Source organism: Xyrauchen texanus, chromosome 12 (assembly GCF_025860055.1).
Source record: "Xyrauchen texanus isolate HMW12.3.18 chromosome 12, RBS_HiC_50CHRs, whole genome shotgun sequence".
In the NCBI taxonomy this organism is placed as follows: domain Eukaryota; kingdom Metazoa; phylum Chordata; class Actinopteri; order Cypriniformes; family Catostomidae; genus Xyrauchen; species Xyrauchen texanus.
Genome location: NC_068287.1, coordinates 9,170,403 through 9,194,666, shown reverse-complemented (window position 1 = coordinate 9,194,666; position 24,264 = coordinate 9,170,403). Strand labels below are relative to the sequence as shown.

The following is a 24,264-nucleotide window of genomic DNA, read 5'->3' as shown; positions in this document are numbered from 1 at the left end:
GAGAGCGCGCGCGCTCCGCGGCATAGCGAGGCGCTTTCTCGGCCTCTGATTGGTCGAGCGCGATCACCTCATACAAACACTGTCTGACATGTCTGTTCACAAACAAAAAGATGGAGAAGAGATATGGGGCAATTTTAACAGTTTTTAAAATATGTTTTAAAAATATTTTATTTTTTAAATAATTACAGCAACAGCAATAATTATACTGAATAGTAACTGGGATAATAAGAATAATAATAATAATAAAATACCCTATTATTAATAGTAGTAGTAGTAGTAGTAGTAGTAAATTATTTAGTTATACATTAATAATTTATTATTATACATAGTAATACTCACAAAAATAATACAAAATGTGAAAAAAATATATAAATACTAATACCTCATTATTATAGCTTTTATTATAATGCAGTAGCCTTGATATAATAACCATTAATGCATTTGACCACTGTAGTTCACTATCTATCTATCTATCTATCTATCTATCTATCTATCTATCTATCTATCTGTGTGTGTGATATAATAGAAATATTAACATTTGATTTCATAAATAAATGAACGTGATATGAAACTAATAATAATACATTCAAGAGCATGCACCAAATTAAACTAGGCTATAAACCATGGGCCTTCAAACTTTTTGATGTCTAGGAGACTCCAAATAAGAAGATCCCCTTGCGAGGATATATATATATACACTGGCGGCCAAAAGTTTGGAATAATGTACAGATTTTGCTGTTTCAGAAGGAAATTGGTACTTTAATTCACATCTTTTGTGGGATCAGCTCTGGGCTGGACTGGTAATCTGGCCGACGCATTTTGGGGCCGATCAGGGACGGACTGGCCATCAGGAGAAACGAGCGGTCCAGTGGGTCGGACGCGAAACGTGCCGAATGGGCCACGATAAGCAAAAATGAGCCGGTGCGTTACGCAGAACGGACCACAAAATGGCGCCACAATATGCAGAAAAGGACCGCGAACCAAAAATAAAAAACGATCTAATAATTAACTCCCAGACTCCATCCCAGATGTGTATGACTTTCTTTCTTCACCAGAACACAAACTAGGGATGCACCAATACCACTTTTTGTCTTCCGATTCAGATATCGGAAATCTTAGTATCGGCCGATCTGATATCAGTGTTGGTTTTTTGCATAATCAGTTTAAAATATCTTAACATTATTGTGTGGAACTAATTGGGAGTACTCTTTAATATGTAAAGAAACACAAACCTCTAACTACACATTATTTCAATATAAATATTTAGCTTATTATTAACACTTTTATTACACTTATAGTATACTGGATAATGTAGCAGCAAAATTAATAGTAATTCCAGTCTTCAAATCTTCAGTAGAAAAGAAACCAATGTTTTATTTATTTTTTCCAATGTTTCAACTTGTATCTGGACTTAAAAGGATTCAGATCTCTTTTTTTGTTCAATTTAGTTGTAATATATCAGTCCACTTTTCGTTCACTCAGTTATTTTTTGGAACCCATTCAACTTAAATATTATTATAAATTTTAAACAAATACTTATGATGACAATGATAATAATAATGAATTGTTATTAATATTATTATTGACTTTTCATTTTATATACACCAGTAATATATTTAAATCGTCCACTTTTTAAACCCTCTTTTTTAAATGCTTTTATTTTGACATTTTGAACTCTCCAGGAAGTCCTGTATGTGTCTGTTTGTAGGCAAGTTCACAGTATTTTAATTCACTTCTTATTCAAATTCTGGTATAAAAAAAAGCACCTCCAGTGCCGTTCTAAATGCATATTATAAGTTTATAAGTGAGCCGAACTATTGGGCATCTACATCTGAGAAGTTGTTCGTGAGTAGTGCTCGAATATTGCGCAACGCATGAATGTGGTCATGATCTTCAAGTGGCTTTGAATAAAATGCACAAGTCATATGAACTGATTTAATGGTGTTTTTATGGTTCTTTTATGTCATTTTTCTACTGGGCAGGGATGTGAATTGCCAAAAACAAAAGAAGAACAAATGTGGAAGTGAAAGTGGAGGTTTATAGAAAAAAATAACTTAAAAAAAATAAGTATATTGATGTGTTTCTAACCCACATCTATTGCTCCTGAAGATATGGATTTAACCACTGGAGTCTTCTGGATTACGTTTATGCTGCCTTTGTTACTTTGGGCCTTCAAATTTCAGGTCCCCATTCACTTGTATTGTATGGACCAACATAGCTGAAATATTCTTACACTGTAAACCCCGATAAGTTAAGATAACTCAAAATATTTGAGGAAACTTATTACTTCAAAACTTTTAAGTTGATAAAATTAATTGTTTTAAGTCAGTTACACTTAAATCTATAGAGCACATTAACTCAAAATTATTTATTTTAATAAACTTTTTCTATGTATTTTATAACAAAATTTTTATTAATCAGAAATTAATACTAAATTTGCTATACATTTAAAAATAAATATAATACTTAATTTTCAAAAAATATGACCTCAAAATTAACATTAGCAAAATATTATTCCTTAAACATTAGAAAGGAAGACAATTTCAAACTCCATACATGAAAATACATTTTATTTTGCAAAAGGAATAATTCAAACCTGATGCATTAACATGCGTCACTGCCATTACCTTTTGAAAATGTAACAAAAGTGTCACAATTCACAACTAGACATTTTAGAAATGTATAATAATGCATTAAAACATTTCAGAAGTTTTTACACTCTTCATGCCAGCATTATAACAGACCTCTGTATACATTAGAATGTCACTATATTAGTCACAACAAATGAAAAGGACAGATAAGGTGTAGAAAACTAGTGCATCCAGAGATGCAGGAAAAACTCTTTAACAAGTAAAAAAAAAAAATTGTTAAACAGCAATCTGGGCCAACTTTCAGTAACGCAATCCCAGTAAATACTAAGTTAACACAAAATCTGTGTTCAAAATTTGAGAAGTATTACAATAGACTAACAATATTAGTCACAACAAGTGAAATAAAATACAATAAACAGTCTCTTGTGCATCCAGAAATGCAGAAAATCTCTTAATCAGTAAAAATAAAATTTAGGCAGTAATCTGGGTGCTAGTGGCTTTCAGTAATGCAATCCCAATGAATACTAAAATGAAAATGAAATTCTCCACTTCACTGGGAAATTATAAATCTTGAGCTCAGTGTTTAATAGGGCAACTACAGTAGTCACTCACAACAACTGAAAAGAACAGAAAATAAATTGTACAGAGCTCGTACATCCATTCCTCATACTCCTTAATTAGTAGCTCATTTTTTTAGACTCAGCAATCTGGGTGTTAGTGGCTTTGAGTCATCCAAGCCCAGTAAGACTTTTTGGATGAAGTTAAATGTGTGTGTCAGCTCTTTGGGGTAGTTGAGATGTAATGCATATATCAAACCAAACATCAAAAGAAAAGCATCAGCCAACCTGGAAATGTCCCTTAGAACAATGTCACCTTCCAGCACAATAGCAATCCGAGCAGGGTCAAACTGAACAGTGGAAGTCAAGTCTCCATTCACCATGCTGACAAGAGCTACAGCTGAATCTGCAATGTCTGGCTCATCCACCTCTTCAGTCTGAAAAGCATGAGAGAACTTCATGAGCATAATCAGATAAATAACATTAAAATTCAAATGAGATGTATAAAAACCTACATTCCACATCTTGAAAAACACAGAGTCATCTTCGCGCAAGTAGACAGGGAGGGCTCGAAGTGCAGCTGTACGTCTATTGTCAATATCGTAGTGATCCTGAAAAAAGACAGAACTGTCTTAGTGGTGCAAGAAAAAAGAAAAAAATAGACATAAAAGTACAGATGAAAGAGGGGAAGAAATTTAAAGCGAAAAAAGTTCAAAGCTAGGTTTAAACTATTAACAGATAAAATACTTGTGCACATTAACCAATTAACTTGTACTATAAATGTAATTAACAACATTTACCACAAGATCAAAGGCACTAAAGATGCTTCTCATTGCTTCTGCTGCTTTGCCAGTACGGGCAGCCTTCTGCCTGTAAACAGCAATCAGTCGAGGAGTATGGTTGTCCAGTTCTGCATAGAACTTGTTTTTCAAGCTGATATTAGTAATTCTGTGGAATTCTGCAGCAATCTGAAAGCAAGCATTCAAACAAATAACATAAAAAAAAAAAATGTTAAACAAGAAAACAAAAGAAACAGACACACATAAATGCACAAAAAATGGAATCTAACAGACAGCAACTGAGAAAATTACCTGAGATTCCAAACGAAGTGCAGGCCACTTTTCCAAAAAGTCCTTCACTGGTTGTGATGGGTTATCTACAACGATCTGTTTGCGACGCAGCGCAAATGTACTTTGCATGAGTTTCTCTATCAGCCCAAGACTTCTTTCTGTCTTAGACACTTCCTCAACTATTTGCAATCTTTGTTGTTCCAAGCTTTCAGCACTCTCTCCTTTTGGAAAATTTGGTAGGTAGTTTACCTCAGCTCAACGAGCTCTTTTGATGTTGGAGTGGGGAGACTCACTCTCTGGATTATTTTGGCTTCTCTTCCCCGAGTTAACAGCCACCTCTTCACAGCCAGATCTGCTGAGTTTTGTACGATAGTTGCCCATCTTAAACTTTAAGCTTGTCTTCCAGCCATACCATCCACATTGACTTCCTGGTTCTGTGAGGCAGGGATGCTTAGAAATAAGAGCCTCAGCTGCTTTAGCTACTTCTTTGTCGCTGGGGTAAGCCTTAAAGCTGTGCGTTGCCTTGGCCATATTTTCTAGAATGTCATGTTTTTGGCCTTTTGTTAATTTTAAGAATTTTCCACTGTTTTGATAGGCCGTATTTCCACTATTTAGGGTGTGCTCGACGTCATATGAAAATTGAGGAACTTGGAACACATCAGGCCAACTCTGCAAGCGTCCTGGGGCATAAGTGAGCATTTCTGTGTCTGAAGTTGCAGCTGAGCCAGCATCAGTCTCAGATCGGTGTACTTTCAATACAGCCTTCTCTAGCAGTTCTGAAATGTCTGTTAGAAAGCAGAGTTGCCCCCCAAAATCTGGGTCTTCATATTGGAGGCTGAAATCAAAATCAAGACGAGGTCTGAATTTCTCTTTGATCACTGTAATCAACTCTTCTACTGTACTTGGTCGTGTAGAAAGGGTCATCTTGTGGGCAATGTCAGGAGCAATGTAAACTCAGTAAAAGTTTTTGTGATTCTGCCATCTATGAGACCAAAACAACAAGGTAAAAGACAAGTTAAAAATATAGTTTCGAACAAGATGGACTGGACATGGATTTCCAAATAATGTAGAAATCTTTACCTTATTGTAAAGGCAGAAATCGCTTTGGCGTCAACAGCAACTGGCCCTCTATGCTGTAGGCAGAAAGGGGGGATGTGTCACTCAAATCTGTTATAGTTTTAACAGATATATCACCTAAACACAGATTAAAAGCTCTTAGGTGTTCAATATAATGGGACTTGTGCTCCCTGCATAGGACGGCCACATGATCGTTCACAAGGAGAATTGACTCAGTTTTACAAAACTGAGGTAACCCTGCTTCATAACCAGCAGGAAAATATTCCCCAGTAGAAATATTTGTCCCATCAATGGTGATTCGAGATGCACAGTATATAGTGTTACTATCAGTCTTCTGTTTAATATACTGTATTGCCACTTCAGGTAGAGTTGAAACTAAAACAGATGTCACAGTTGATGCCTGCAAATGTGGTTTGAAGAACGCTGGAGCACTTAGATGGTAACCCATCATATGCTGGTGTCTGCTTGCCAGTGTCTTAAGCACATTTTTAAACTTCTGTGTATCATGCACAACCCGTTTGAAGAAGCGGTGTTTGCCTTCAAAACGCATGGTCCATAAATGTACAAGAGGTCCAAAACATCTGATCAGCTCTGGGTAATGTTCGATGAAGTGATGCTTTGGCCGAAGCTTAAAATCTGGAAATACTTCAAGAAGAATTTGCCTGTGGTCCCTAATTTTACTCTGTAGATACTGAATCATTTCTTCAGTAAATGTTGGAGAAAGCACTAACTCCACAATGTCTTTCAATTCCATTAACACTGCCCATGCACTATCTCCCTCTGGTACAACATTGCCAACCATAAATGGAAGTAGCCGAAGTAATGCAGCATTTTCATGACCATTACCACCTATTGTCATTTTTGTGGTATAAGTTTTGGAAATTGGCTTTGGTTTATCAACCTTATCTGTATGCTGATATGAGAATGATTCAATTTTCCTGTTCAAATAATCAAGCGTGAAGTGTTTCAGATGAATCATTTTCTGAATGCATAAAGCCAACTCTACTGGCACAATACCTTCAAGGAGGTCATGGAGAATATCAGGGGAAACCAGTGATTGGATGAAAATACTGCAGCTTTTGTTTTAAGACACAGTCCTCTTTCACACCACAAATAATTTCCCCAGTTCTACTGGAGACATTCTGGACATGCAGATCATGAGTTACCTTAGTTCTCAGACTGAATTCACCCTCAGCCACATCATGCGATTGAAACTGGTCTTGAGTTGCCAGACAGAATCTGCACACATACTCTGAACGAAATGACTGTACAAAGCCTGCCAATCCGTGAGCTGCAAGATTATCTGCTGCAACAAAAAGAACAGTGCCTTTAACAGATTGTCCAAGAGACTCAATGAACACACCATCTTGTTCTAATGTACATATGTCTTGCATTAAAGGGCCAAGCACACTCTCATAGCCACATTTATGGACATCAGGAACTTTACACAGCACTGCTAGCTGAATGACATGCAAAGCTGATCGGTATTTACTAGGTAGATCAGCAAGTACCCAGTACACCGCACAGAGTTTGTGTATTTTCCTCGAAGTACCTAATGGATTTGCAACTTCTATATCATCGATGTAAATCAGCAGCGGCAATTTAAACTCCTCTGATTCTGATAACAGCTTATTTTCTTGAAAATACAAACCATCTCGATGACTTGTGTATTGATCAGTTTGTGAAGAATGTGATTCTTTAATTCTGTCAAGAACATCAGTATGTTTAAACAACAACTGAATCATAGGCAGTATAGGGACATAAACAGCTGTGCGCCCAGGTGCTACAACATACTGAAACAGCATTACCATTGGGTAATTTCTCTCAATATAGGTTTTTCGTCGCTTATTCGTTGCACTGACAAAAACATTACTGTTTATAACAACACTAACAATTTCATCAAGAGCAGCTTCACTCACAGTATAGCAATGTCTCTGTAATACGTCATTAACTGCTTCTCTCAGCAGCGGCCTTGACAAAGAAAACAGCTGACACAAATGTTCTACTATTACCTGTGCAGCTATATCTGACACATGAAGTAAAGCCTGCATCTTCAAAAACAGAGAGGCTAAATTGCGTTGTAGTTGCGCTTTTAATTGGCTTGTGTCACACTGTACATCGTCAACAATATCCAATATGTCTGCATCCTCAGACTGAGTAGGATCCTCAAATGGAGGCTCTGCAGCTGCAGAACTGCCATCATCTGCAGCAACTACATCCTCAAAAAGGTCCAAGCAAGCTGAACTAACATCTACTCCATGGGCCCTGGTTTTGTGAGAATTAAATGAGGAGTAAACATTTGTGGTATACCTACAGTTTTTATATGTACATGTTACCATTTCATGACTTCTCAAATGCCCTCTTAAATGACCAAAAAGATTTTTCTCTGAAAAAGGCTGCTTGAACCCACATAAAGGACATGTGTACACCACCTGGACTTCTTGACAGACATGCCGCTTATCCTTCTCATTATGAAATCGTGATACATGAATTTTTAGTGCATTGAATGAAACAAATGTGCAAATGCAAGAGTCATAGAGACATGGTAAAGGGCTAACCTTTGAAAAATGGCTATGTTGCAAACCATAATGCCGAAGTAGCTGTGCTCGAGTAAGTGAGGAGGAATCACATAACCTGCATTTCCAATCCATCACTCAAATCCAAATCATTAAAATGACAAGACATGAGAAAACTATGAGCTATGCCAACCTCTAAAATCAGTTGGAGTTTTAAAATGCTGCATACTTTTAGTCATGTATTTTCACCCCCAAATTCCAAATTGTAATTTTACTCACATATGCTCTGGTCTCACAAGTTTGAACCTGTATAGAAAATAAAAACACAAATTAATAGTGAGGCAGAGACATGTCAAATACAACAATTTCAGAATTTAATTTTTTTTTACCTTGGATTACAGCTAATTTAATTCTAAGCATCAGTTAAATAAACAAGTAAGATTAAATCTTTTTTTTTTTTTCCTGTTTCAATTTAGGTTCTGTAACCGAAAAGCTTCAATAAAAGCAACTGCGATAACCAACAGTGCCACAAATTAATATCCGTGCAATGCGATTGCGTACATAAATCAACTCAGTCCCTTAATTGTTTAAATTTAGTTAAATCAATCCACAAATAACATCGCAACATGCAGGCCTAATCATTTTAGTAACGTTCAGTTTGATGACTTTTCTGTCACATTCTGATGCAGATTACTTGAATAACTTTTTTTTTTAAAAAGTTAAGAAGTACTTACCACATTATAGCCACTAAACAAACCGCAGCAAACACAGAAACGACGAAGATGAACGAAACTGATTCTCCAGAAACACGTTGAGGCAACGACTCCTGCATGACATGGCGGGCTTCCAAGTTCAAATCTGAGCGTTCGATTTCAAATGGGAATTATTACTCCCGTTATTTTTTAGTCATTTGAGTAAACCATGAAATAAACGGACATGACATTTATATGTTGACTCTTTGTTGTGTTTTGGATAGTTTTACCTGGTATGTTATGTTTTAAAAATAAATAAAGTCGCCGAGTAGACTCTTCTTTTTCAGTAGGCAGATTGATTGGCACTCAATAAAGCTCATTACTGCCACCAAGATGCAAAAATAAGGCTATGGTAATTCGTTTTACTCGGTTTTACTCCGTTGTTATTTTTACAGTCATTTGAGTAAAACATGACATAAACGGACATAGCATGATAGTCATGTTGACTAGTCTGTTTTGGAGAGTTTACCTAGTATGTTTTAAAGTATTCTCAATGCACTATTGCATTGAGAATACTTAAAACATTTTATTTTTAAGATTTATGCATTTCAATTAATAGTAAAATTCCATTGAATTGAATAACCCTTACATATTCTAACTGAATAATTGAACAATCTTTAATAAATTCAATTAAAATGTAAGGAACATTAAACTCAAATTGATGGAATTTTACTATTGAAATTTGTATATCTTTTAAAAAGGCTTTAAAATGTTTTTGAGTGTAGACCATAGACTGTAAAAATAGACTAGAGCCTCTTCTTTGTTGAATTGGCAGATTGGAACGCAATAAAGCTCATTACCGCCACCAAGAGGCAAAAGTAAGGCTATGGTATTTAAGATGACATCAAGTTTTACTTATTTTATTTGAGTTCCTGGAACTTAAAATGGCCAAATCATTGAACAAACTTAAAAGTTTTAAGTTGAATGAACTGTTTCACTGTTTTGAGTATAGTTCACTTATTTTTAATAAGTAGGTTATACTGTTCGGGAATACAGTAGTTTGTGTTCAGCAGAAGAAAGAAAGTCATACACATTTGGGATTGCATGATGGTGTGTAAATTAAGAGAGAATTTTCACTTTAGGGTGAGCTATCACTTTAATGTTTGTATATAGAGTAAACCTTAAGAGAAGTATTTTCAATTAAATTAAATTGTTTTTGTATTGCACTTTCACCATCAATATTATTCCAAAGCATCTTTTCTGATAATTATGGCCTTACAACCTCCAGTGAGCTAACTTAAGGTTACTTCTTAACAAGAAATATTGAATACAGTTCAAGAAATATTTTTTATCACAAATGTATGCAGTTTTTTTATTTTAATTCTTACAGTAAAAAATGAGGGTTGTCAATTTAATAAAATAATTATGATGAATGATTTTCAACCAGTCTTAGGAAAGTGTAACAAAACAGAAATAATCTAAAATTAAAACTTAAAAAAAAAAAAAAGATTTCCCCCCATGGACCCCTTAGCACTGTCAGTTTGAAAACCACTGCACTATAATGATGTAAAAAAAAAAAAGCGTTTTTCCTTCCTTTCAAGAGGACAAATAGTGTCTTCAAGGTTTAAGTGCTTTGAGATACAAGGTAATTCAATATGTCCTAATTCTGGCACAACTGAACGTGATTATATGATCCAGCACTCACATACATTTACAGCTATTAATATTGTTTCTGTAGCCTGCAGGTTTAAAAAAAAAAAAAAAAAAAAAAACATCTTGGATAACATTTTCTCTTTTGCATTGATTCATTTGGCTCTGTGTCTTGACCAGACTCTGTCCTTGTGCGAGAGGAGTTAAACTGAATGGTGAAACGCTGCAGTGTTGCTCTTTGCACTCGTTTCATCCTACAAGTGAATTAGCTCTCTGCAGCCACCTTCTAAATTCACCATGCCTTGGGGCACAGGGATGCGATCTAATGAGACTGGACAAGGAACTTTTTTGTTCACATTGACCAGGCCTTGCCACATCATGCATTCTGTTTGAAACGAAAGCCCAAAAATATTGAGCACAGTAATCAAATGTTTATGTTTTAGTACGTTTACATGAAAAAGCTTTCGTCAAAATGTTTCCTCCTAGAAACAGTCTTTTGTACCTATTCTTATTTGAATGACTATATACAATAGTGTCCAAAATTAGTGGCACCCTTGGTAAATATGATCAAAGAAGGCATCTGCATTGTTTATCCTTTTGATCTTTCATTCAGAAACATTCACAAAAACCTAAACTTTAATTGAAGGAAAACAATTGAAATAGGGGAAATATCTTATTATTAAATAAATATTTTCTCAAAACATGTTGGCCACAATTATTGGTACCTCTAGAAATTCTTATTTGAAATTGTTTAGTACACCTGGGTGACTAGGAACATGAAATTGTTCAAACATGACTTCCTGCCAAATTTCCTTAATCATCACTCACAGTGTTAAACTAAAGAATAAAGTTCTTTATAGTTTGTGGCAAAAGGTTGTTGGGCTTCACAAAATGGGACGTGGCTTTAAGAAAATAGCCAAAACATTGAAAATGCCCATTTCCACCATCAGGGCAATAATTAACAAGTTCTAGTCAACTGGAGGTCTTAAGAATCCTCCTGGAAAAGGACGTGTGTCTATATTGTCTCCACGCTCAGTGTGGAGGATGGTTGAAGAATCTCCAAGGATCACAGCTGGAGAATTGCAGAAATTAGTTGGGTCTTGGGGTCAGAATGTCTCGAACAACATATCAGACAACACCTCCTTCACCAAAAATTGTTTGGGAGGGTTTCAAGAAAAAAGCCTCTGCTCTCATCCAACAACAAACTCAAGTGTCTCAAGTGTTGTATCAAAATCAACACAAAAATGGTTCACTGACAACAAAATTAAGGTTCTGCCATAGCCATACCAGTCTCCTGACCTGAACCCCATAGAAAACCTGTGGGGTGAACTGAAAGGGGATATAAAAAGTAGAGAATTTATTAGGTATACTTTAAGTATATTAGGTATAATATTTTAAGTATGTAGGTATCAAAACTCGAAGCAAGATAATAAGTTACAAGTTACATCAGATGTAAAACTGAAACCAATATTTAGACAATTGTTACTTGAAATAAGGGGTTATAATTAATATGAAATATTGTTTATTTGGCCAATTACATTATTTGGCTAATTACATTCAAATAGAGTGTGATTTGATTGTTGGCATGTCAGTGAGATGGGAAAAATATATTTAATAAAGATTGAAATAACCTGCTAAATTTGTAGGGTCTAAATATTTTCTTTGCATAATTACGTAAAAGTACTTTGTATTTAGTTTCAAAAGTACAAAACCTTTACTAACCTGGTAAGAATGGATAGGCTCACATGTTCACTGGTGCCATGTACCTGTTGATACAATACTTGGCAATCCAATATTACTTTATAGTTTCAGTCATTTAACCGACAATAGTTTATTGTGCAGATAACTCTCCTCATAAATGATTGATTAATCTAAGTGATAAAGTTATCAAGATGTTATCACACCTGCCTTTTATTACAGGACTGTCAAAAACACAGTTACATAAAATAGTTTAAGTCTCTCTTTTTTCACTTGAAGCCTTTGAGAAATCCTGTACTTACTCTTACTGTCTCTCTTTTAACAGACATGCTCCAGCTTATCACCAACCAAGACATGGAGTTCGGAGGGCTGTTTGATCATGCTCCATTCCCCGCTCCCCCTGTCCCTACGCAGGAACTTTCAGGCCTGCCTCACTTCAGCCCCCCGTCTCCCCCACCCACCTCCTCCACGCCCACCATCACCTCCTCCATCCTCAGCAGCAGCCCTCACCTGGATGCCCTGCTGGGCCCTCCCATAACCCGCAGCTCTTCCATCCCAGACAAGTTGTTCCACCCTCCCACCTTTCAGCAGTCTCCGCTGGCCCAGGTGACCTCCACCCCTGCAAACTCTGCCACACTGCAGACCACGCAACCCAAAGCTCAGCCTGCTCCATCTCCCAGCCTCCATCCTTCCACCCCGGCTGGCAAGAGCCCAGTGTTCGGCTCCTCCATCTTCAGCTCACCTACACCCCGAGCACCGCAGCAGCAGCAGGCCGTGGTCACTTACACCAAACAGAATGGCTACACCGGTGAGCTTGAAATATTAACCTCACACAGCCAGACTTTTGACCATCAGCATGAAGTTTGGTGTACTATGCATATTATTCTGGCTAAGAACCGCCCACTGAAGGCCCAGGTATGCTTAGTTTTTCTGGGTTCCAGATTGGATCGCGCCCGGTCGACTGTGTTGCCTTTCAAAGTATATTCTTCTGACCGCAAGCGAATATGAACGCGTTCAACACATGTGCACTGCGACTGATTTGTGATATTATTTTAGTAGTCAACAGCAGGTGCATGAGCCGACTATGTGTACAGACGAGGACTGTGCACATGTCGAGAAAATCTGGGCTGGATGCGGACAGTCTAAGCAGACTGTGCTGATGATGAAATTTGCGTCATGCATACTGCGCGCAGAGAGATTAGCAACAGGGAAAACCGAAGTATACTTTGGCTATTAGACCGGAATAGTCTGTCTGACCAACATGCAAAGCGACCAACCACAGTTTGTATTGTATTTATGTTCAGTTTAGTAGGCGAATCTGAAACAGTTGATACCACAATAATATCCCACCGTGGAAAAACAAATGTATGATTTGGTGCTGTACTCTCTGCTAACCGTTGTAGAGAAATCACAGGAGACATTAGCAGAGGATGTATGTAGATTTTGTGATCAGAATTTCTGTCAATTCAAAAGTATTAATTACTGATTATACCACAGACCGCAGATTATACAGCACATGAATATCTAGTTTACTTGCTTTTATGTATCTTTGACAAAAATCATAAAATGTCTTTAAATTAATGAACGTTATAGCTTTTCACTGTGAACAAGGGGACTCTCCTCAAGCATCCACCTGGATGATAGCCATAGTGCGCCAATACATTCACTACACACCAGGTGGAGAGGAGAGAGTAGAGTGATACAGCCAATTAATGCATGGGTATTAAAGGTTTGAGACCACTAGCTTTGCGATCTTTGGCAAAACCCGTGCACCTAAAAGTTGCGTAAAGATTGGAACTTGAGTTCAAAAATCTTTCAGTTGTGCATAATGGAGGTGCCATGATCATAAAACATCCGGAAGGATCAGCCAAAAATATTAATTATATAGTGCATTCAGAAAGTATTCATGTTGAAGCCTTGCGCTAAAATGCTTGAAATTGTCTGTATTTTTAATTTTTTTCACATTAATCTGCACTCCATACTCCATAATGACAAAGCAAAAACTAGATTTTTGATAACTTTACAAATGTATTAAAAAGAAAAAAACTGAAATATCACATTGACATAAGTATTCAGACACTTAACTCAGTACTTAGTTGAAGCATCTTTGGCCACGATTACAGCCTCAATTCTTTTTGGGTATAATGCGACAAGCTTTGCACACCTGGATTTGGGGATTTTATGCCATTCTTCTCTGCAGATCCTCTCAAGCTCTGTCAGGTTGGATGGACAGCCATTTTCAGGTCTCTCCAGAGATGTTCATTTGGGTTCAAGTCCGGGCTCTGGCTGGGCCATTCAAGGACATTCACAAAGTTGTCCTTAAGTCATTCTTGTGTTGTCTTGGCTGTGTGCTTAGGGTCATTGTCCTTTTTTCAGCTTTCCTTCAACCCTGACCAGTCCCCCAGTCCCTACCGCTGCAAAACACTCCCACAGCATGATGTTAGCACCACCATGCTTCTCCGTTAGGACTGTATTGCACAGGTGATGAGCAGTGCCTTGTTTCCTCCAGACATGATGCTTGGAATTGAGGCCAAATGGTTCAATCTTCGTTTCATCAGACCAGAGAATCTTGTTTCTCTTGGTAAAGGAGAGTACTTTAGGTCTTTCACTGAGGAGAAGCTTCAGTCTGGCCACTCTGCCATAAAGCCCAGATCGGTTGAGTGTTGCAGTGATGTTGTCCTTCTGCAAGTTTCTCCACACATGATCTCTGGAGCTCAACCAGAGTGACCATCAGGTTCTTGGTCACCTCTCTTATCAAGGTCCTTCTCCCCTGATTGCTCAGTTTGGCCGGGCGGCCAGCTCTAGGAAAAGTCCTGGTTTTTCAAACTTCTTCCATTTAGGAATTATGGAGGTCACTTTGCTCTTGGGAACCTTCAATGCAGCTAAAAAATATTTGTAGCCTTCCCCAGATCTGTGCCTCGATACAATCCTTTCTCTGAGCTCTGCAGGGAGTTCCTTTGACATCATGGCTTTGTTTTTGCTCTGATATGCATTTTCATCTTAGATCTTATATAGACAGGTGTGTGCCTTTCCAAATCATGTCCAATCAATGGAATTTTACACAGGTGGACTCCAATTAAAGTATAGAAACATCTAAACAATGATCCAGAGGAATAGGATGCACCTGAGCTAAATTTCAAGTGTCATAGCAAAGGGTCTGAATACTTATGTCAATGTAATATTTATGTTTTTATTTTTAATAGATTTTCATTGTTAACTGAAATCTGTATTTTGCTTTGTCATCATGGGGTTTGGAATGTAAAATAATCTCTTCAGTAATCAAAATACTTTTTGAATGTAAGTATTCTTAATACCAATGATTTAATACGCATTCCCGTTACATATATTTCGTTACTCCCCAACACTGGACATACAGTATACCACGAAAGGGTGTATTTACACTGACTGTTTAGTGCTGCTGCTCAGAGGTGGCATAAATGCGAATACACAGTAACTGTTATTAATTGCATGAATAATGTTATTAGCTTAATGTATAGCATAACTCGGCTATGTAAAGATGCATTTTTGGTATTCAATCTCTATTTTGAACCACCACAGCTTCATAGTTGCGATAAAACCTAAATGATTAAATCACATTTATCTCACCTGTATTAAAAGTATATTAAAAGTAGTATACAAACTGACATAGTTTTTGTTCAATATCCAGCTGGATTGTGGCAGCTTCATAAGTGTTGCGTCTCATTCTTTTACAACAAAAATGTTACAGAATAATAGAGAAAACTTGTGAACAAAGGTTGGGTCACCTGAACAAGTAACGCAATATACTGCCTTGCTTAGCTAAGCAATTGTTATGCTAATCAAAGTATTGTGTTTCCAATTAACATGCATTCAGTATGCTGGCATTCACTGTACTAGCTAGTTAGGTCTCATCTACTTGAAGTATTTAAGTGGTCATTTTATGTTCAGATAAATTTAGAGATAAGTGCCATTTAAAATGTATAAGTTAGCTCACCCAGTATTTCAAGTTAAGAGCAATTAACATGCATGTGTAGTACAAAATCAAAATATGGATGTTCTGTTAACTTGAACTTGGGAGTTTATTAACTAAAAAAAATGATGTAACTGATTGCCTCACATTTTTTGATTTCTTTTAACTTAATACGGTTTACAGTGTATAAGTACGATCCTTACATATTTGATTCAATAGCTGAATCAGATATATTCTGTGATGTTAGCGTGTGTCTATGAAAAACTTTAGTCAGTAGATATAGTCAGAAACAAAATCTCACTACTTTATCAGACACTCACTCTCTTTTTCTCCAGTTAAAGTGTATTCAAATTATTTATGTGTTCTGAGTAATTAGACCACTGCTAAATTGCATCACCTGATCACGGTCCAACCAATGATATGTCAGCGCTAACATTTTGCTTCAGACAGCCCTGATATGAAGGTTTGTTATGAAATTAAGACGTGTTGGTTCAAGGTGCAGACTGATGTGACGTCACTGTTTTCAGTCCTGGAAACCTAGTGACCATTTGCCTTACATTAAATGGTAGAGACCTCATGTGCAGTGCTGCGCCGCGTACATTCTTTGTGTATTCTCTTATCGTTTCCCTTCCGGCTTATCTTTTCGAGGCTTAGGTAATGTCTCCAGGTCCAAGAGAGAATACAGAATCACACTAGTGTTGATCAAAGTTCGGTCAGGCGACGTGAACGATTTATTACTATTGCTAACTAATCAAAATCTCCTCTTTGATATATCCGTGAATGTTTGCACATTCATCACATTCATTGTGTGCTATCACAGCATTGTCAACAGAATAAGATTTCCTCAAGTGATAACAAAACAATTGGCAATTGTTTTTTTATTTATTTATTTATTTATTCTTTTATTTTTATTTGAAAAGATGTATTTGTTTGTTTGTTTGTTTGTTTTTCTTGACATTTATTACCTCTCAATGTCTCATGACATTTCTTACCTCTCATGATCTTGCTGGTTCTTGCAGCAGTCAATCAGCAGAGCTCCCCTCAGCCAAACCAGAGTGTCCCCGCCTCTCCACAGAACGTTCAGAAAATGGCCATACAAGCTCAGGTGCAGTGCCTCTCGACTTCTCCCATCCTGACCACCTCCACGCAGACCATGTCTTCTCAGGTTCAACAAGTTCCTGTAAGTGCTTTAGTTTGAATCACTTATGCACACATGCCAAATAATTCATATTTCTGACATGACTTTACATTACTTTTTTGTTTGCACTGACCGTTCCCTATGTGTTGCAGGTTTTGTTGCAGCCTCAGTTCATTAAGGCGGAGTCTCTCTTGCTCACCACTCTGAAGCCTGATGTAACCATGGTAACAACAGTAGCATCACCCTGCATCACTTCGCTTGCTACATCCACAGCACCTATCCAGAACACCTCACTGCAGGTACACAGCCGAAACACAGAAACTTTATGCATTTGTTTTTGTTTTTTGTTTTATTTGGTTTTTGTTTTGGTTGATTTTGGTTTTGTATTGTTTGTTTGTTTTTTTATTTATTTATTTTGTTGTTTGATTTGGTTTTTGTTTTGGTTGATTTGGGTTTTGTTTTTGTTTTATTTATTTATTTTGTTGTTTGATTAGTTTTTGTTTGGTGTGGTTTGTTTGTTTTTGTTTATTTTTGTTTGTTTCATTTAATTTTGTTTTGAAAAATTACGCAATAGTAACCAATAAGATATAACTTTTGTTATTTACATTTGTATGGTCAAATGAATTCTATCTTGCATTAAAGCATGTATATGATGGTGCTTTTTCACTTTTCACAAATTACCCGTTTGTCAGCTTCTTTGTTTTGGCTCTCGATGTGAATGGGCCCTCAAGTGTATAATTACTGGATATCGCCAATGTTCAAGATATTCGATTTTAAAGTCACATTTAAACCTTGCTGAAATTAATCAAACAAAGTGACTGGAAATTTAAAGCAGGGTCTCGCATTGATCTGTAGATTGCCCATTTTTGCTCTTGTCTTGCTTATAAGGCATACTTGAAGATCTGTTAAATCTTTTCTACACATCTATTCTGTCTATCCATCTCTGTCTCAGGCTCTGATGAGTGGTGGCACCATCCTGACTACTGTTCCACTAGTAGTAGACACAGATAAACTGCCGATCAACCGCATCGCCATCAGTGGGAAACTAGGTAGCCTGCCGTACAAGGGCGAGAAACGCACGGCCCACAACGCCATCGAGAAACGCTACCGCTCCTCCATCAACGACAAGATCCTCGAGCTCAAAGATCTGGTGGCGGGAACTGAAGCTAAGGTTGGCCCCCATTGTACTAATACGTAGGTCTGGTGCTAATTCACCAAGAGAATTTTAATGACAGCGACTCCTCGTTGAAATTAGTTTGAAAAATTTGACCGGATAATATGAGCTACCCAAACAAGCTTTTTTTTTTCAGCCTTACCTGAAGCCAGTTTGAAAGGTCAAAAATGGTTTTGCTTTAAATGGAAGCTTCTCTCTTGTGCAGCTCAATAAGTCGGCAGTGTTGAGGAAAGCCATTGACCACATTCGCTACCTTCAGCAGTCCAACCAAAAACTAAAGCAGGAGAACATGGCTCTCAAAATGTCCATCCAGAAGAACAGTAAGCTCATCCAGAGTACCTTACTGTGCTTTAAAGTCAACATGAAATCAAAACTGACAATTTACTTACTTAAGATATGTTCCTGGTCATATTCACCCCATTTACACCTGGTGCTATGATGCGTTCCAGGTGATCAGGTGATCGGATCACAAAAAACACGAGGTTGTCAAAAATACATGTGACAACATTGCATTTGAATTGTAAACGTGAATCCATCCTTATGCGTCCCGGACAGCAGTGAAGTGCCTCCCGCTCACCTGTCAATCAACCACTGCACTATAACAAAAGTTTAAACTTTGCACTTTTATGCGGCTTATAAAAGAAATAACTGTCTGATCTGAAAACTTTTAAAACACATATAGCCTACCCTGTTTTACTGATAAACAATGCTAAGGCCATATTGTATGTATGCCTCTGCATGTTTAAGTAAGAGAAATGGTATGGGGATACGGTATTCATTTTGGATGATCAGGTCTTGAAAAAGGTCTTAAAAAGTCATACATTTGATTTTAAAAACCCTGCAGCAACCCTGCTTTTTCTTGAATGACATTTTTGTGGTTTATTGTCATACAGTAGCACACTGACCTAGTCATTGATGTATATCGTCATGAAACGGAGACCCTCCCCTCAAAATCCGAACAAAAGTGTTGCATTTAAGTGACCAGGTGTAAACAAGGCGATAATCTGACATGGTGCAAGGCAATTGTCTAGCTCCAATCTGATGTGGAATGCCCAATTTAAATGATCCAATCAGTTCCTGTTGGATAAATTCAAGTCTCGCCCTATATTTTCTTTGCCCATTGAAGATTCAATCAGAATCATATTATGGAAGTGAAATGGGTTGCAAATGCTGTTTCATGTTGACTATAAACTTTTTCCAAAATGATCTTGAATACCTATACTTAGAAATATGTTCCCAGAAAGCCATTTCTTTCCATTGACCTGTTGCTCTGCTGCCTCAGAGTCTCTAAAGGACCTTGTGACTATGGAAGTAGAAGTGAAACCAGAGATCCCCACCCCCCCAGCCTCAGATGCTGGCTCGCCCCAGTCCAGCGGACCCTACTCCCACAACGGCAGCGACTCAGAACCAGACAGCCCAATGGAAGAAGACAGCAAGGTGGGCTGATACCAGCTGAACCCTAGAGCTGCCATTATGAAATTATTTGGTTTTGGTCATGATGTAATTGTTTGCTTGTGGTTTAAGGAAACATATAGATTATTTGGTAGTTTGAGAACCGAAGAATAACATATACTTAACTTTTGCCATCTCTTTTTCTTGTTCTCTTTCTATTAGCCTATGGTTGACAGGGCTGGAGGAATGTTGGACCGCTCTCGCATGGCTCTGTGTGCTTTTACCCTCCTCTTCCTCTCCTTTAACCCGCTTGCCTCTTTGCTGTGTGGGGGCTGGAGCAGCTCTGGAGAATCTGTCTCTGGACATGTAGTAGGCAGAACAATGCTGACAGTGCAGGAAACAGGTGCTGATACTCTTACTGCACCTAGTGAGAGATGTAAGTAAAGGCAACAGTCAGTCAGCACCCACTTTTTTTAATGGCCTTGGCTCCGGAACTATTTTTTCCCCAGCCCCCAAGAAAAAGACAAAACTTGTTTTTCTTTAAAATAATGTTCACTTATTAATTATACACAGACAACAAGACCAGGGACATATACACTCACCTAAAGGATTATTAGGAACACCATACTAATACTGTGTTTGACCCCCTTTCGCCTTCAGAACTGCCTTAATTCTACGTGGCATTGATTCAACAAGGTGCTGAAAGCATTCTTTAGAAATGTTGGCCCATATTGATAGGATAGCATCTTGCTGTTGATGGAGATTTGTGGGATGCACATCCAGGGCACGAAGCTCCCGTTCCACCACATCCCAAAGATGCTCTATTGGGTTGAGATCTGGTGACTGTGGGGGCCATTTTAGTACAGTGAACTCATTGTCATGTTCAAGAAACCAATTTGAAATGATTCGAGCTTTGTGACATGGTGCATTATCCTGCTGGAAGTAGCCATCAGAGGATGGGTACATGGTGGCCATAAAGGGATGGACATGGTCAGAAACAATGCTCAGGTAGGCCGTGGCATTTAAACGATGCCCAATTGGCACTAAGGGGCCTAAAGTGTGCCAAGAAAACATCCCCCACACCATTACACCACCACCACCACCACCAGCCTGCACAGTGGTAACAAGGCATGATGGATCCATGTTCTCATTCTGTTTACGCCAAATTCTGACTCTACCATCTGAATGTCTCAACAGAAATCGAGACTCATCAGACCAGGCAACATTTTTCCAGTCTTCAACTGTCCAATTTTGGTGAGCTCTTGCAAATTGTAGCCTCTTTTTCCTATTTGTAGTGGAGATGAGTGGTACCCGGTGGGGTCTTCTGCTGTTGTAGCCCATCCGCCTCAAGGTTGTGCGTGTTGTGGCTTCACAAATGCTTTGCTGCATACCTCGGTTGTAACGAGTGGTTATTTCAGGCAAAGTTGCTCTTCTATCAGCTTGAATCAGTCGGCCCATTCTCCTCTGACCTCTAGCATCAACAAGGCATTTTCACCCACAGGACTGCCGCATACTGGATGTTTTTCCTTTTCACACCATTCTTTGTAAACCCTAGAAATGGTTGTGCGTGAAAATCCCAGTAACTGAGCAGATTGTGAAATACTCAGACCGGCCCGTCTGGCACCAACAACCATGCCACGCTCAAACTTGCTTAAATCACCTTTCTTTCCCATTCTGACATTCAGTTTGGAGTTCAGGAGATTGTCTTGACCAGGACCACACCCCTAAATGCATTGAAGCAACTGCCATGTGATTGGTTGATTAGATAATTGCATTAATGAGAAATTGAACAGGTGTTCCTAATAATCCTTTAGGCGAGTGTATTACCAAATTTCATAGGATCAATTTTGGTGTTATATTGAGTTCAAATCTAACTCTTTTGAATTGTTTCATAATCAAATCTTGTATGTTTTTTATGTCTCCAGCAGAGTCATGGGGTTGGATGGACTGGATGTTGCCCACTTTACTGGTGTGGTTGTTAAACGGTGTTCTGGTTGCTGCAGTTCTAATCAGACTGCTAGTGTATGGAGAACCAGTGACCAGACCCCACTCAGAATCATCTGTCCTCTTCTGGAGACATCGCAAACAGGCAGACCTGGACCTAGCCAGGGTAAAAGCACACTCACAACCACAACCGCAAAACTCATCAAATCCCACTGCATTAAATGTGTGATTTTCTCTCATTTTCTTGTGTTATATCCTCAGGGAGACTTTGCTCAGGCCTCTCAGAACCTCTGGACGTGTCTCAAAGCTCTCGGTCGTCCTCTGCCCACCTCTCAGCTGGATCTGACCTGTGCTGTGCTGTGGTCCGCTCTGCGTCTGTGTCTGCAGAGACTGTGGGTGGGTCGCTGGCTAGCCAGCCGAGCTGGAGCCCTCCGTTCTAATCGCCCGCTACAGGAGGATGCCCGCAAGAGCTGCCGTGATGCTGCCTTGGTCTACCACCGTCTACATCAACTCCATATGACTGGTGAGTAGGGCTGGGGGATACAGTTAAAAACTAAGGATGTCGATTTAACATAAATTAAGTGTGTTAAATTGTTAAAAAAATAACATGAAAAAAATGATAATTCAGTTAATAAATCCCCCTGAATATACATAAATTCTTTAATAAAAACAAACAATAAAAGTTAAGGATGTCGATTTAATGCTTACATCTGGTGTGATAAATTATGTAAAAAATTAAAGTATAAATTTTATGCAATTAATCATGCCCCTGACTATATGAAAATTCTGTAATAAAAACTAACAATAAAAACTAAGGATGTCGATTTAATACGTACATTTTGTATTAATAATACAATTTAAAAAATAACACGTAAAAACAATTAATGGAATTAATCGTGCCCCCTGACTATAAATAAATTAATAAAAAAAAAACTATAAAAACTAAGGATGTCAAATTAACATGTTAATTTAGTATTTAATTTAGATTCATTATTTAAAAAAAAATAAAAAAAAAAAAATGTATAATGCCCCCAACTATAAATAATTTCTGTAATAAAACAAACAATAAAAACTAAGGATGTTGACAACGTGTACATTTAGTATGATCAGTTACATAGAAGATAACACGTAAAAACAATTAACGCAATTATTTATGCACATTGAGTATAAATTAATTCTGTAATAAAACAAACAATAAAAACGAAGGATGCTGATTTAACGTGTTTATTTAGTATGATTAATTATATAAAAAAAAAACATGTAAAAACAATTACGCAATTGATAACAAACATTATTTTGACTTCTTAAGACTCTTTGTATTGTATAATCAGTGCATTACTCCTCAGCCACAATAATGTTTTTGGATTACCTGATTTATTATATTAGGCCTTATATGTAGTTATTTGAATTATGTATTGAATTATCTGCATTTGGGGGTCTTTCAGCAAATATTGATTTGCTATTTGCATATCTTTATGCTTAATATGTATGCGTTTGCCCTGAAATAGTTTCAAAAGTGTAATTTAGATTTTATTTTTTTGTTGTATTATAGGAACACATTATTTTCGTTACAACAGCCAGTTAAATACATGTCTAATACAATATTCAAATCTAAATAAATTGTTGCGGACTGTGTGTGGCATACAGTATATGCCACTTTAGATGCCTTTTTGAGCTGCCGTTAGTCTACAAATTATTTACTTAAACAATTAAAGTTATGTAATTGGATACTTTTTATTAGAAGTAACACAATGTTCTCCAACACTGCATGACTGGTGCAGAAATATGAGAACCTAGCTTTCAGAGATGAAACACAGTGATGGGCTGTTGCGTTTGCATGATTTGTACATGATGTGGATGTGTGAGTGCAGGCAAGCTTGGTGGCAGCCATCTTTCTGCAATCCACATGGCTCTGAGTGCTCTCAATCTGGCAGAATGTGCAGTAGACTGTCTCCCCGTTGCCACACTGGCAGAAATCTATGTGTCTGCAGCCCTCCGAGTCAAAACCAGCCTACCCCGTCTGCTTCACTTCACCACTGTGAGTACGATGCTTTTAAATGCTGCCTAGATAGCTCACATTATTGTTGATTATGTACATATGATGAGTGGAGATGTGACTTTTCTTTTCTCTGTCTGCATATCCATGTAGCGAGTATTCTTGAGCAGCGCTCGACAGGCCTGTCTCTCGCCCAGTGGAAGTGTTCCTCCGGCTATGCAGTGGTTGTGTCACCCTCTTGGTCATCGCTTCTTTGTGGATGGAGACTGGTCCATACGCAGCACTCCTAAAGAGAGCATTTACAGCCAGGCAGGAAACTCAGGTTAGCACCAAATCACAACAGGGTTCAGTTTGTGAGAGCTCAAAGGATTTTTGTATTAATGTGCTACTAATAGTGATTTCCTCTGTACCCTTTATCTCTGTTTTTTTCTTTGTCTGAAGTTGACCCGCTGGCTCAGGTGACCCAGGCGTTCCGTGAGCACCTTTTGGAGAAGGCTCTATACTGTGTGGCACAGCCACAGGGTGATAACACCCTCGCTGATGGGGACGGGTGAGTGCTTAATTCTCAGTGCTGGTTTACACAGAATTAAATGTAGGCTATTGTAGGAAATTGGCCTGTTTAAGCCTTCATCGCATCAGTCTGCTTAGGTGTGGCTCACAGCAGACAAAAGCTCACACAAACACACACACACACACACACACACACACACACACACACACATGTTGTGTTTCCATGTTTTATGGGGACTTTCCATAGACATAATGGTTTTTATACTGTACAAACTTTATATTCTATCCCCTAAACCTAACCCTACCCCTA

General features: G+C 37.8%; 2 protein-coding genes across 3 annotated transcripts in view; one reads left to right on the top strand and one right to left on the bottom strand.

The window, feature by feature from the left end:
• Positions 1-24,264, top strand: part of LOC127652745 (sterol regulatory element-binding protein 1-like) — a 37,096-nt gene that overhangs the window by 1,120 nt on the left and 11,712 nt on the right. The window contains exons 2-13 of one of the 2 annotated variants that reach the window (XM_052139096.1): positions 12,177-12,659; positions 16,823-16,980; positions 17,091-17,237; positions 17,891-18,109; positions 18,318-18,432; positions 19,395-19,549; positions 19,727-19,940; positions 21,430-21,614; positions 21,710-21,971; positions 23,320-23,486; positions 23,598-23,766; positions 23,886-23,994. In XM_052139096.1, coding sequence (XP_051995056.1) covers positions 12,177-12,659; positions 16,823-16,980; positions 17,091-17,237; positions 17,891-18,109; positions 18,318-18,432; positions 19,395-19,549; positions 19,727-19,940; positions 21,430-21,614; positions 21,710-21,971; positions 23,320-23,486; positions 23,598-23,766; positions 23,886-23,994 — 2,383 coding nt within the window. Of the gene's footprint in view, positions 1-12,176; positions 12,660-16,819; positions 16,981-17,090; positions 17,238-17,890; positions 18,110-18,317; positions 18,433-19,394; positions 19,550-19,726; positions 19,941-21,429; positions 21,615-21,709; positions 21,972-23,319; positions 23,487-23,597; positions 23,767-23,885; positions 23,995-24,264 lie in introns of both variants that reach the window. The other variant, XM_052139095.1, reaches the window with a different exon arrangement.
• On the bottom strand, positions 2,619-4,355 carry LOC127652746 (uncharacterized). Its single transcript, XM_052139097.1, has 4 exons — positions 4,240-4,355; positions 3,949-4,116; positions 3,664-3,759; positions 2,619-3,585 (listed from the first exon to the last, which is right to left on the bottom strand). Exons 1-4 carry the CDS (start codon positions 4,345-4,347, stop codon positions 3,277-3,279), a joined length of 681 nt encoding a protein of 226 aa, XP_051995057.1. The 5' UTR covers positions 4,348-4,355; the 3' UTR covers positions 2,619-3,276.

Excerpts from the sequence above, each read along its gene's own strand:
- LOC127652746 (XM_052139097.1), bottom strand. The coding sequence starts at position 4,347 with ATGCAAAGTACATTTGCGCTGCGTCGCAAACAGATCGTTGTAGATAAC. Across the intron at positions 3,760-3,948 it reads TTAGTGCCTTTGATCTTGTG|GATCACTACGATATTGACAA; the intron begins GTAAATGTTGTT and ends GTCTTTTTTCAG. Across the intron at positions 3,586-3,663 it reads TGTTTTTCAAGATGTGGAAT|ACTGAAGAGGTGGATGAGCC; the intron begins GTAGGTTTTTAT and ends CATGCTTTTCAG.